Here is a 13,741-nt window from a genome sequence, read left to right as displayed (position 1 = left end):
GTAGGCAGCTTGGCGGAATGTTGGACAAGTGACAGTTGAAAAGTCCACTGGACAGCAGTCGGAGAGCGAAGCTGCGAGACCAGGATGCCTACATTTCCCATCAGAACTTGAGGGAAGCTGACAAGTGTCCAACCTGTGCCTTTTGTCACTTGTAGTTCCACTCTTAGAAGCCTCTCCCATTTTTTGTCCTTATCACAACCGTACTTGCAGATTTCCTGAAATCATCTGGCCAGCCAACAGCCATCAAGGCTGTTAGGAAGTTAAGCAGGTCTACTAAGAAGTAAGCTCCATTTTATTCAGTGGGGCTTAACTCCCAGGAAAATGTTCTTAGGATTGCAGCCTTCGTATAGTTTTGGTTGGATCAGGCCCCAATATGTGTACATGAATATTTGCCACCGTACAAGAGGAACTCATGCCCTTTGACTACACGGGCACTCTGTCACGGTCAGAGGTCTTTCCCACTATGGGATGTACTGCAAGCGCAGCACACAGGTGCTAATTTCCTAACCTGTAAAGCTATCCATTATTTTAAAATAGACCCACCTCAGGATAAAGTGTATTCTGAACTGTGAAGAATGTCAGCACTAAAGCTTTATTTGCTTATTAGGGAGTGGGAGGAAAGGACGACAGTAATTTAAAGTTTCCCTTTCATCAGGGCTTTTTTTCTGGGAAAAGAGGCGGTGGAACTCAGTGGGTTGCCAGCACAGGGCTCAACTCTTGGCGGGAGGTGGTGCCCCTGGTACCACATGCACACATGCAAAGTATGCGCACACTCCCTGGACCACACAATGACGTCACCTTGGGTTAGCAGGAACAAAGGGGGAGTTTTTTAAAGTTTAAATCGCCCTCGGTAAAAATGGTCACATGGCTGGTGGCCCCGCCCTCTGATCTCCAGACAGAGGGGAGTTTAGATTGCCCTCTGCACTGGAGCAGCGCGGAGGGCAATCTAAACTCCCCTCTGTCCTGAGATCAGGGGGCGGGGCCACCAGCCATGTGACCATTTTCAAGAGGTGCCGGAACTCTGTCCCACCGCGTTCCAGCTGAAAAAAAGCCCTGCCTTTCATTGATAATTGTTCTGAAGTGAAGTAAGGCTTCACTTCACATAGTAAGGCTCACATCCTTCACTTGATTGAAATTCTGAGAAACCACTGAAAGCGACTGTTGAAAGAAATGGCGACGGACCCCTGGAGGAGAAATCTGCTGCTGGCTTGAATCGTTTCGCTAAAGATTGTCAACAATACTGTGCCACGGTACACCCTGTGAACAAACACAGCCTCTGTTCACACACACAACAGCAACTGGCTGCAAGTTGAACACACTTCTGAAGTGGGATTTTTCTCTGTTACGTTTTCACGGGTGCTAACAAGCTTGCCGTGGAGATACCAACCTTGAGATGTCTGAAAGTCCATCCCACTGAACTGTTCCTGCTTCTGTGATCTCTCAGTGGGGGTGTGGGGGAGGGAGGTATAAACATGTACAGGACATTCGGCTCGTTACAGATTAATAATACAGAAGTCTATGCCGCACATTAGTCTGTTAGGAGTCGGTGAGCAATCGATGCATAGCAGCCAACGGGGAGAGAGGGAAAGAGTGAGCCAACCGGGTTTCTGAATTCCATCCGGCTCCCGGGCTGTATCCCGATGTATATAGCTTTTAAGAATGCTCCAGACCAAGGTGCTCCTTAGTTAAAAAGAAAACATAAAACGTAAAACGTACTTCACAAGCTTTGAGTGTCGTCATCCAGCCGCCTTGTGTTTCCCGCCGCAGCACTTGCACGCGACCCCGCAGCGGTAACAAGCCCGCAGCGGCAAGTAACAGCACATACAAGGGGCAATAAAGGACAAGGCGATAAGAGCCAACCACCGGAGGCAAAACTTTTCGTCACTGGTGTCGCAAGAACAAGGGTCTGTATAGTCTCCTTCGGGATCAGACATGCAGTGATACAGCATACTATCAGCACACCACATACAGCTGACTCTGCGGATGCAGCTCCTCGCGCGGTCCGGAGCGTCCTGGCACTGACCCCGCCGGTTTTCTTCATGATTGAACATGTCCCTGCAGTAGACACACCGTGACCTCTCTCCATCTTCCTTCCACCGCCCTGGTTTGCAGCGGGTAGGCTGAGTCTTTACCACAGTACCCTTGAGGTCATCCCCCAGGTCGAAGTCCGAGTTGCCCACGTAGGGGTAAGTGTAATCGTGTTTGGGAGCCCCACTTTTGGCAAACTCAACGTATGAGTCTCCGTCGTCCGGATCAATGTACGTCCCCCGCATAGGGGTATGGCGGTAGTCCTCGTAACCTGTCACCCAGATCTTTTCCCGTGGATTGATCCGCACAATTTCTTCATCGTCATCTGGAAAGTTGGCGTGACAATAAGATCTTGGGAGTGACTGTTGGAGGAGATACACCGATACATACAATTTTAATATGTTAACTAAGTTACAAGAGATTCAGTGAATGTTGTTAAAGGAACAAAACAGATTTAGACGTGATAGGTAAGTAAGCACAGCATATATTTTTTTCAATTTTGCCAGCCATTTCCGTATTTTCCATCAAGACTTCAAAAATTTTCAGAAATTTTACATCTGTATCCAAATGCCACAGACATGACGTGTCGGATCATTCATTCATTCAAAATGAATTCTCTGTTAAAAATACGTCCAATGAAGATCCATCTATCTATCTTATGTGCAGTTGAAAGTTCACAGAACACACAATAAGAGCCAAACTAGTGTCATGAATATAGCTAGAACTATAGGGGAATAGTTGCAGGATATGGCCACGGAAGTCATTCAAGATACCTCAGCGCACAGAAACAAGGCTAGTCTGGCTGCGTAACTGGACAGGCCACAAAAGGAGGCCTAGAACAGAACCACCTCGGAAAGGGGCATAAAACCACAGAGTTACACAGTAATATTGCCATGTGTAGATTAGAAGAGCCATCTAACTCATATCACTATATACAACGTACCAAGGCCCAGGTGCAGGGAGTATCTGAGAATGGCAGGAACGAAGAAGCTGGCAATGTTATTTGAGGGTAGTGGTAGAGGGCAAAAAGATATTCAGATGTATGAGAAACTTGTAATCACTAATTCTACATAGAATTAACTTGTTAACACAACAAGTAGCAAGAACGAACTAACTATTGCTATATGTTTCAAGAAGATGTTTCAAATATGGATAACCTTGTCAGAAGCCGTAAGTTCATAAATCAGCCAAGAATTTGAGCCTGTGGAGCAGGACAGACTAACTTGATCGAGAGCTTCTCCTTAAAAGGGGCTCCTCCTTCGTATCTTTGGGTAAGATACTTTTTCTGGACTCGTGTAATTGCCCCCCTTTAATGATCTATGTAGTTATAACGGATGGTATCATTTTCTGTGGACTGAGTTGATATTAAGAATGCTGAGTAATTATTTTGTAATAAGAAAGGCTTAAAATGGAAGCAAAAAACTCTGTAATTGAATTACTTGTACCTCTTTTGACAGGAGTTAAATGATTTGATATAGGAAAGCTAACGAGACGCTCAGGGCTTCTTAAGCGCACGCCTGTATCTCAACTAGGCCTGACCAAAGTCCTCCAGAACATTAGACGTGACCAGGGCTTTTTTTCTGGGAAAAGAGGTGGTGGAACTCAGTGATGGAACTCAGGACCACACAACGATGTCACTTTGGGTCAGCTGGAACAAGGGGGGAGTTTTTTAAAGTTTAACTCGCCCTTGGTGAAAATGGTCACATGGCCAGTGGCCCCACCCCCTGATCTCCAGACAGAGGGGAGCGGCAGGGAGGGCAATCTAAACTCCCCTCTGTCTGAAGATCAGGGGGTGGGGCCACTGGCCATGTGACCATTTTCAAGAGGTGCCAGAACTCCATTCCACCGCATTCCTGCTGAAAAAAAAGCCTGGACGTGACAGAGCCTACAGGTCCAACCTGCAGGCGCTGCCTCCATTTTTATTTTATATTTATATTATTCACAATCCGCCTTTCTTACTGAGATTCAAGATGGATTACACGATGTAAGTCAATATGATCAATGGCTGGGATGTTCAATAAACCATCAAGGGATTTAAAAATGCCACGAGAGCCCGATCCTGATTAGTTCTGAAATGTGACGTGCTAAAGTGCTCTTCTCCCCTGCAGTGTGGAGGCAGGTTGATGTGGCCGTTTTGATATTTGAAAAGGCATGGGAAGGAACAAGGGTGATTCAGGCTGCCGTGCTGTGGGACCAATCAGGACTGGGCTCCTGCGGCATTTTTAAGTTCTTTAAAATAGTGGTAGCGCCCACAGGTTAGACCCGTAGACACTGACACATCTAGTCTGGCCCTACAAGCAGATAAAAAAACTGGACCATACATGCCATCCACATACATGTGAATGTCTCTTGTCACATGATCCCTTCCAACTGTACCCAAGAAAATGATAATGTAGCAAAATTAATGCAACCTGGGCTATACAAGGATTCCTCTTATTGCAAGATCTGGGGGAAAAAAGGGAGCTGATGCAATTGAGGAAACTAGCCAGCTAACAAAGGAAGGGGCTTGCAGAGCTCCCGAAAGGCCCACCATACAGTACCACAGGAAATCAAAACAGTCAAGAATTCTTAGGAAGAGGGCTTGCTAGATTAATTTTCAATGGAACTGCATTTGTAGAGAGTCCTTTAAGCTAACCAGAGCCATATAAACATAAGAACATCTGAATGCCTTGCAGGAGTGTATGACCGGAGAACTATTCTAGATCAATAAAAGAAAGGACTCACTTGTTCTAGATGGTAGTGGTCCGAGCTAAAGTGCTCATGAAGACGTCCCAGGGTGCAAATTCTGTGATGATCGCAGGACGGAGGAGATGCTAGTGTTTGCAAAGGCTGCTCCCTCTTTTGAGAAGAATTAGAAGAGCTGTCTGTAGCGTTCTGTTAGTAACATAAATGGGGGAAAGAAGAAGGGGTGAGTAAAAGATAGCTCGATATTGGTAGACTTCAGTCACGGCCCCAAGACTTTGTTGCTGAAGAACATCAGCACAACTCAGCCTCCACAGCAGAAACTGTTCTGTAAACGGCATGTGAAATTCTGGATTCTCAAGCAAAACCAAACTCTCACCTTGGTACCGTCTAAAAATTAGTGAGGAATAGCTGTGAAGTTCTCTTGTTTCAGCCCCTCCACTGTATAGAAGATCCCATCTGGGTCTAACCACCACGAAGTTAGGAAAGTCACACTAAAATATAGCAACTCCTGGCTTTCTATTAAGGTTTCCCAGTAGAACCATTGCTTTTTATTTCAGACTGAAGTCAGAAGAGGTCGCGACTTCCAAAAATGCTTTGGAGCAGGGACCTGCCCTATCTGTGATTTCCAGAACTTAAAGAAGAGTTCCTAGGTCAGGCAACATGTGGGACCGACAGGAAATTGCACACAGTGTAGGTCATACTTGGCCACTAAGCGAAAACCTTCTCTAGAGCTTCACAAACTACCCTCCAAATGGAGGTCTGATTCCTAATGAAGGTGAGTTTTTCACACCCATGGCCCATTCTGCATTTGGCAGCCTATAACAAACCAGTAAGTCCTACTTTAGCATCATGAGTCCAGGGCTTTTTTTCAGCTGGAACGCGGGGGAACGGAGTTCCGGCACCTCTTGAAATTGGTCACATGGCTGGGGGCCTTGCCCCCTGATCTCCAGACAGAGGGGAGTTGAGATTGCCCTCCGTGGAGTTCCGGAACCTCTTCAAAATGGTCACATGGCTGGTGGCCCCGCCCCCTGATCTCCAGACAGGGGAGTTGAGATTGCCCTCCGTGGAGTTCCGGAACCTCTTGAAAATGGTCACATGGCTGGTGGCCCCGCCCCCTGATCTCCAGACAGAGGGGAGTTGAGATTGCCCTCCGCGCCGCTCAGCGGCGCGGAGGGCAATCTCAACTCCCCTCTGTCTGGAGATCAGGGGGCGGGGCCACCAGCCATGTGACCATTTTCTCCGAGGGCAACCCACTGAGTTCCGCCACCTCTTTTCCCCGAAAAAAAGCCTTGTCTTCATATATACCTTAAACATGGAGTGACTGCAGCAAAAATGCAGGAAAGGGCATTCTTATTCACATCACAACAAATCTGATACGAACTGGCACTCAGCCCATCCCTTAAGTTTTATATTAAGCAAAATATTCCCTCCGCCCGTTTTTTAAAAAAAGCATTTTGTTTAAAACACAAACTGAATAGTAAAACATAATCCTAAGCAGGAAGATGACAAGTCACGTTCCCTGTCTCTTGGTTCTACTGTAGAGGAATTAACGTTTAACTTGAACTGTTGACGTGGCAGATCTTATCGCACAGGAAAGGGATATAAAGCCAGCTTAATGATCAGTTCTGAGACCGGTGCTTTTCTTACCACCGGAGATGGGGTCAACGTGGTCCCGGAATTGGTGTTCAGGAGGGTTCCAAAGAGAAACTTGCCTCTGACTAGGAAGGCCGCACATTACCGTGTTACCAGAATGCCTCCGTACAAGCCAACTGGCTTCAGATACTACAAAGCTTGTGGGCTTTTAGAGACAACCACGTTACACTGAAATCAGTGCATCTGTAAAGGGTGAGAATGGCCAGGGCAAATTCCTAGCTCATACTTTCTAGGAACCAGGGGTTTGGATCCATTAATGGAAGGTGTCAAAGGGCATGACTTCTTCCATGCTATCCTTTCCCCAGCAGTCATTCCCGATACGGGAAATTCTATTTCCAGGGTCGTGGGACCTGCATGGATGGACAGCAATGGGGTCAAGGAGGCTGTAGTGTTGACAGGAAATAACAACAACAATAGATTTATATACCGCCCTTCTTGGCAACGTAATGCCCACTCAGAGCATTTACAAAGTATGTTATTACTATCCCCACAACAATCACCCTGTGAGGAGGGTGGGGCTGAGAGAGCTCCGAGAGAGCTGTGACTGACCAAGGTCACCCAGGTGGCTTCAAGCGGAGGAGTGGGGAATCAAACCCGGCTCTCCAAATTAGAATCCTGCCCCTCTTAACTGTTACACCAAAGTGGCTCTTCCTTCCTCTTTTGTGCTGGTATTGCTGAGAGAGAGCAAGCGAGCAGTTTTGTTCCCTTCTCCCTTACCACTGATCCACATGGCTATTAAGTCCACAAAAGTCCCAAGACCCTAAAAATAAACTTTCTGGGATCTTAAGAGACTGCTGGGACGAGGAGAATGCAGAAAAGATCCATGATCTCTGCAGCTGCATTGCGCTGAATTCAACCCAGGGTGACCTGGTATCTTGGATTCATGTGAACTGCTTTCATCTTTTGATCAATGCCCCTATAAATACTGCTGTGATCAATGTTTTCACCAAGGCAAGAGTTGAACAGAGTTTGCAAAAACATGTAGTGAAGAGAGTGGTTCAATGTTTTGAGCAAAAAACCACCTTTGCATCTAAAATATGAAAAGAGGGGTACCATCACGGAAAAAAACCCAAACAAACAGAAGCCCGGCAAAGAACAGCACGTTTTTGTTCTAGTACGACGCTCTTGTGGACTGGGGCCCACCCACTTTGGCTGTCTCATGACATCAGAATACTTCATGGGTGGAGTTGTTTACCTTTTTAGAAGGTGACCCTCTTGTTTAAAATGACACATATTTGAAATAGTCTATCTATCACTAGTAAATATTGCACTGGTTATGTCAAACACACACCACAGTATTTCAAGTGAATGTACATTAAGCTATCTTTTGTGAAAGTTATTCATTTATTCACAAAATTTATACCCTGCATTTCTGCCCAGTCAGGGCAGCTAACAATTAAAAATGAAGCATTGTAAAGAGTACATCGTAAAACCAAATACATATAAAACTCAAAGACAAGGGCCCTTTTCACACTGCTTACCTTCACTCGCAACGACCCGGAACATCGCGCAAAGAAAGCGGAAAATCACGTTTTCTCGCACAAGATTTCGATATCACGCAAATCTCACGTGAGAAAACGCAATCTTCTGCGTTTTTTGCGCGATGTTCCGGGTCGTTGTGAGTGAAGGTAAGCAGTGTGAAAAGGGCCAGTGATGAAAACATGAGGGAAGAATGAGGGATTATTCGACAAAACAGAAAACTCTTCACCTGCTGGTGGAAGACCGGGGACAGAGGAGCATCCCTAGGGAGGGAGTTCCATAATTTCGGTGCCACAACTGAGAAGGCCTTATCTCAGGTTGCCACCCGTATAAAGCAGGGGTAGCTGAAGCAGGGCCTGAGAAGATGACTATAGTCAGATAGGCTCATGCGGGGGACAGGCAGCCCTTTGATACGCTGGTCCCAAACTGTCCAGGGCTTTTAACTTTCGCACGGATACTCTCCAGGCAGGTAAGCATCCTTGCTTGCATGGAGCACAGAAACATATTGCTAAACTATCTGCATTTGGTTAGAAAAGACTCCATTTTGATGGAATCGTTTAAAAGTCTAGCTTGACTCAATTCGCCAGCTACCTCTCTTTCTGCTTTGTTCCACGAGACGAAGAAACTGGAGATCGCTAAGTGTTGCAACACTTTTACACAAAGCTCAACATATTTCTGCAAGAATAGCTTGGAAGTTTTAGTTGTATCAGCTGTTTGAGTTCTATTTCGGTGGCAGATTCCTGCTAAAATAAACATGGAGGGTCATAAATACGAATAAGTGACCCCATCTGACTTCTTAAAATATCATTTCTGTCTGCTGCAAGAAGTCTCAGCCCATAACAACCTTCCTTTTAACTCTTAAGCATTGGCTAATGAACGCACAGCTGAAGTTCGGTGGCATTTTTAAAAGCTGAAAATAGCCAAATATGAAGGCAGAGCAGGTGGACCTGTGTGAAATGTTTTCGCAAAAAAATTGAATCCAAATGATTCTATTTCAGACAAAAGCTTAGGGAAAACATTCTTGGAAGGGGCCACATTCTTTAAAAAAAATATTTCTTTGCTCCTCCTAATCAGCCCACATTTTGAAGCTTTCCTCCTTCTCCAAGGCTTAGTTCTCCTGCTCTAAAACCAGGGCTTTTTTCCAGCAGGAACGTGGTGGAACGGAGTTACAGCACCTCTTGAAAATGTCACATGGCTGGTGGCCCCGCCCCCTGATCTCCAGACAGAGAGGAGTTGAGATTGCCTTCCGCGCAGCGGCATGGAGGGCAATCTAAACTCCCCTCTGTCTGGAGATCAGGGAGCGGGGCCACCAGCCATGTGACCATTTTCGCCGAGGGCAATTTAAACTTTAAAAAACTCCCCCCTTGTTCCAGCTGACCCAAAGTGACATCATTGGCCCTGGGAGAATGTACTTTGCGCATGTTCATGTAGTACCAGGGGAATTACCTTTCGCCAAGAGTTGCCCCCTGCGCTGGCAACCCACTGAGTTCCACCACCTCTTTTCTCAGAAAAAAGCCCTGTCTAAAACCATTTTTCCATTTTAAAATTTTGGAATAAAAGGAACAATAATATTCGCTCCAAGATTTTTTTAAAGAAAGCCATTGTTCTTTGATTATGTATTCATTTAAAAAGAGCCTCAATTGTAATTTAAAATGTCAAAAGCACTGTGTGGTTTTCACAACCAGTTAACTGGTTATTTGCAGCAATGTTGCTGTTATTTGTAAACTGTTATTCAACTGTATTTCCTGTAGCCCCTAACATCAAGTAACACACCTAGGGAAAAAGAATTTATCCCTAAGTGAGAGATTGGTCAAAACATTACATTTGCAATGGTTTAGAGTGTCAGACGCGGATCTGGGAGAGCAGAATTCACATCCCACCCTATGTGGAATGTTCCTAGCAACCTCTTAGCGACCTACCTCACAGGACTTCCTAGCAACCTACCTCATAGGATTGTTGTGAAGATAAAATGGTTAAGGGAGAATGATGCATGCCATCCCGAGCAAGCGAGATGGAAACAGCAAGAAGCAAAGTGGGATAAAAATGTACTGGGTAAGCAGCTTGGAGACACCCAGTGTGTAGAGAGGAGAAATTAAGTCTTTCATTGAGTCCTCCAGGATCCCCTTGCAAATTTAGAGGTTATTTTTCCTTTCCTGGACTTCCATCTCATAACTCTCCCAGATTCTCTGCTGCACTGCTCTGACAACTGGCTTGGAAGTCTTTGGGCTGCAGTAGGAGGGCGAAGTTGAGGAAGTCTTGCTCCAGTGATGGAGCTCTTGCTATCAGCTGTGATGTTCTGAGGGATCCAAGCTACTGAATGATTTATTTTGTTTTAAGCAAAGCATATTGGGGGTGGGGGTGGGTGGTGATTTAATTGCTAGTAAAATGTTATTTTAAAAGGAGAGTTTCTTCTCTTTGGAACCTTCATGTACATTTCCCCCTAAGCAACAAGAGAACAGAATTCAAAGCCAGATCCGAATATGGTGAAAATGTCTGTATTTTGGCTCTGGTTTTAATTGTTTTAATGATACTTTTTTTTCAAATGGTTTTTAAGATGTGATTTTATTATGTATGTCATAATTTGTTAGTTGCCTTGGTAGCCCTTATGCAGGCAGAAAGGTGGTGTATGCATTTTAGGAAAACAAAATAAAAAAGTAAATAAGGAAAAAGCCAACAGAAGTTAAGAGCACAGTTCCTTATCTACTCGCCTTGAGGTCTTCTATCAGTTCTCCTCTTTCCACAAAGATAAACAGTTCTAACTCAGCAATGTGAAGAAATCTCTCTCCCCTTCCTAGTGATAGGCCAGAAACAACTTCAGCCACCAAGTCCATATCTTGGGTCCCTTCAAGCATTCCAAACTGCCTTGATAATGCCTCTGCAATCCAGGTGGAAAGCAAAGTAAAAAGGATTAGGGAACAGCCTAACAGGAAGTTGTCAATCGCTGCCTTGTCAGGCAGCCAAGGGCGTCCTTCTCCAATATGTTTACATGCCAAGAATGGCTCTGGCCCCGTGTGTCACCTTCGTGAGCAAACTGCAGCGAAGGACAAAATCATACGAGGCTCTGGGAATTTCACAAATGCACCATCATTGAACTAAGCATTCACTTCAACTTTAATTTTGTTCGACTCCGTCAAACTTATTGTCATTCTACAATACGAGTGATTTTTTGTGTGGCCCAGGATGATTTTCTAAAGGCTGTCTCTATGGGTGTTAACCAACAGGTCATTATTAGCTGCACTAAATTTTTCTCAGTGGCCATTGTGAAATTTTATGTATGGATTTTAAATTTTAACTTTTCGTCATTGGTCCGACCAATTCTATTTTCCTATGACTTCACTATATAATTATTGTTTCTGATTTGTACTGGTTGATGAACAAATAAAGAAATTGATTGATTGACTAAACCAGTCTTGCAGTTGGTGACTGGCTTCTTTTGCCTGGACCAAGGAAAAATCCATGGACAAACTACTCATAAGTTTCTGGCATGTAGGTGTACACAAGCAGAAAGAGAAGCAAATGGGTTGCATTTCCCAGCATGACCGTGTGTAATGCAACGTGTCTAACTCTGCAAGTGTATTCTTTGGTCTCAAGACACGTGCATACCAAACACAAGAAACACTCAAACTCAGGGCTTTTTTTCAGATGGAACGTGGTGTAACGGAGTTCCAGAACCTCTTGAGAATGGTCACATGGCTGGTGGCCCCGCCCCCTGATCTCCAGACAGAGGGGAGTTGAGATTGCCCTCCGTGGAGTTCCGGAACCTCTTCAAAATGGTCACATGGCTGGTGGCCCCGCCCCCTGATCTCCAGACAGAGGGGAGTTGAGATTGCCCTCCGCGCTGCTCAGTGGTGCGGAGGGCAATCTCAACTCCCCTCTGTCTGGAGATCAGGGGGCGGGGCCACCAGCCATGTGACCATTTTCTCCTAGGGCAACCCACTGAGTTCCACCACCTCTTTTCCCAGAAAAAAAGCCCTGCTCAAACTATCGCAATTACCTAAGTAGCCATTCTAATCTTTCAAGATTTCAGCCCAATGCCACTCAGAGCTTTTTAGGTGTGCCAAGAGTCCTGCCATTTTGTCAACTCAGTCATTAGCATTCTAATTTTAGAATCCAAGAGTTACCTCCAAATAACGGGCGCCCATCAATCTGGCAGCATTTTGCTAAGGGCCGCTCCTCCATTAGTTACAAAAAAAGTAGCTAAGAATATCATAGTATGCAAGCTGTTGATTTGGGAGACATATGAGTAAGCAATGCTGTCTCCTTTGTGTATTGCTTTGCATGCATAGACTCAGCTCACAAAGGTCTGCCAATCCTCCAGACCTGGTTTACAGACCATGAATCAGCATCACACAGGGAGCACAGAAAAAAAAATCCCTTTGTCTATGCCAAATGAAAGGTACATTTAAGAAAATGTAGAAATACTTTATTTGCTTGAAATGTTGAGCCTGTACATTTGCAAGCTACTGCAGCAAGGCAACCTCCTGTCCCTGCTCAGTCTTGGGCAACTGAGAGGTGAGAGAAAGTTGGAAGGGAGGTGACATTGCAGGAGTGGCGATGTCACTTCCAGTTGCCATGTCTGCAATGATGTAGGAATTTCTCCAATCTTGATGGTCTTTACCACAGAGACTGAGGGCCAAGCTACAAGTGACGAATGACACTTGAATGGCAAGTGGATTGAGCGGAGGGCAAGTGAACAGGGAGAAATACACTTGCTGTTCAAGTGTCATTCGTCACTTGCAGCTTGGCCCTGAGAGAACTCCTGATGCAGTGCCGTCATTTCCAGGGATCTCCCAGAAGAGACCCTGTTCTGCCAGCAATGCTCCCCCTTCCCAAGCTTCATCCGCCCAAATCTCCCAGGGATTGCTTGCACAGAGATGGCAAGCAGCTCTAACGGCACAACATATACAATTAGGCATTCCTATATGCAGGCAATGCAATCACACCTCAGAAACTTTGGGGACCACTGAAAGCCAACCTTCTCAGAAATATTTTTTCTTTGGGAATGAATGACATGCTTTTCATTTGTATTTCTTTACTTCCTTTATTGTCCACCTTTTTCAGCTTATCCAAAATGTGTAGCATGAAAGTGTTTATGTAAGACACACTACACTAGAAAATTATAACCCCTGTTTACACTATCCACATACTAAGATACAGATATATTCAAGGATGTGTTTACTGGTTAAGTGATGCTAATTTTGTCCACAATTACCGTAAGTATGATAATATACTATTGAAGAGATCAGTGTCAATAAATAAGTAAGTTCAATCTCCAAATATGCTTTGAGTCCTATTTGTATGAGTCTTACCTGGAAAGAAATACATTTCCTATTGCTTACTGCACAATTTGTGTTTTCTATTTTCAACTTCAAGTTTTTCTGCCTCTCAGATGAGGAAAATTGAGATACGTGAATTAAGGTTTTATAGGATGCAGGAATGTACAGTTCTAGCACACACACACAGGGCTATCATCACCCCGAACAAACTCAGAGCATGTCTCTAGATGGCACCCAACAAATTCTTACGGCTAGCCAAGTATTTTCAGCTGACCCCAGTGGAACACCCCATGAACTCAAGAAGGCAACTGGGGGGGGGGGGGCTGCCAGCTTGCTTTTTAGGGTACCGTTTGTTAGCAAGGGTGAGAGAGTGGAGACTGTTTACCCACTAGCCATGAAACAGGCAGAGTGTTGAGCTAGGACGGCATTCCTTGGTTTGTGGAGAGCCACATTTCCAACTCCCATCAGCCAAAAGAGCCACATTTACTTCCATCTCTGGCATGAGACCTGCACTTCAGGGAGGCTCGCAGGTTACCCATTCTTCCGGCAGCGGTTTGGAGTGGAAACCACCGGCCACCCGCAAGTGCCACTGGACAAGGGCTCTGCCCACTTTCCCGAAA

General features: G+C 45.1%; 1 protein-coding gene across 1 annotated transcript in view; it reads right to left on the bottom strand.

The window, feature by feature from the left end:
* Positions 1 to 1,003: 1,003 nt before the first annotated feature.
* Positions 1,004 to 13,741, bottom strand: part of SPRED2 (sprouty related EVH1 domain containing 2) — a 104,438-nt gene continuing 91,700 nt past the window's right edge. The window contains exons 5-6 of the mRNA XM_054975526.1: positions 4,753 to 4,902; positions 1,004 to 2,390 (exon numbers count right to left, since the gene is read on the bottom strand). Coding sequence (XP_054831501.1) covers positions 1,737 to 2,390; positions 4,753 to 4,902 — 804 coding nt within the window. The 3' untranslated portion in view covers positions 1,004 to 1,736. The remainder of the gene's footprint in view (positions 2,391 to 4,752; positions 4,903 to 13,741) is intronic.

The sequence above is a fragment of the Eublepharis macularius genome, chromosome 1 (genome assembly GCF_028583425.1).
Source record: "Eublepharis macularius isolate TG4126 chromosome 1, MPM_Emac_v1.0, whole genome shotgun sequence".
Taxonomy (NCBI): Eukaryota; Metazoa; Chordata; class Lepidosauria; order Squamata; family Eublepharidae; genus Eublepharis; species Eublepharis macularius.
Note: the sequence above shows the minus strand (reverse complement) of the source record. Positions and strands in the feature narration are given on the sequence as shown.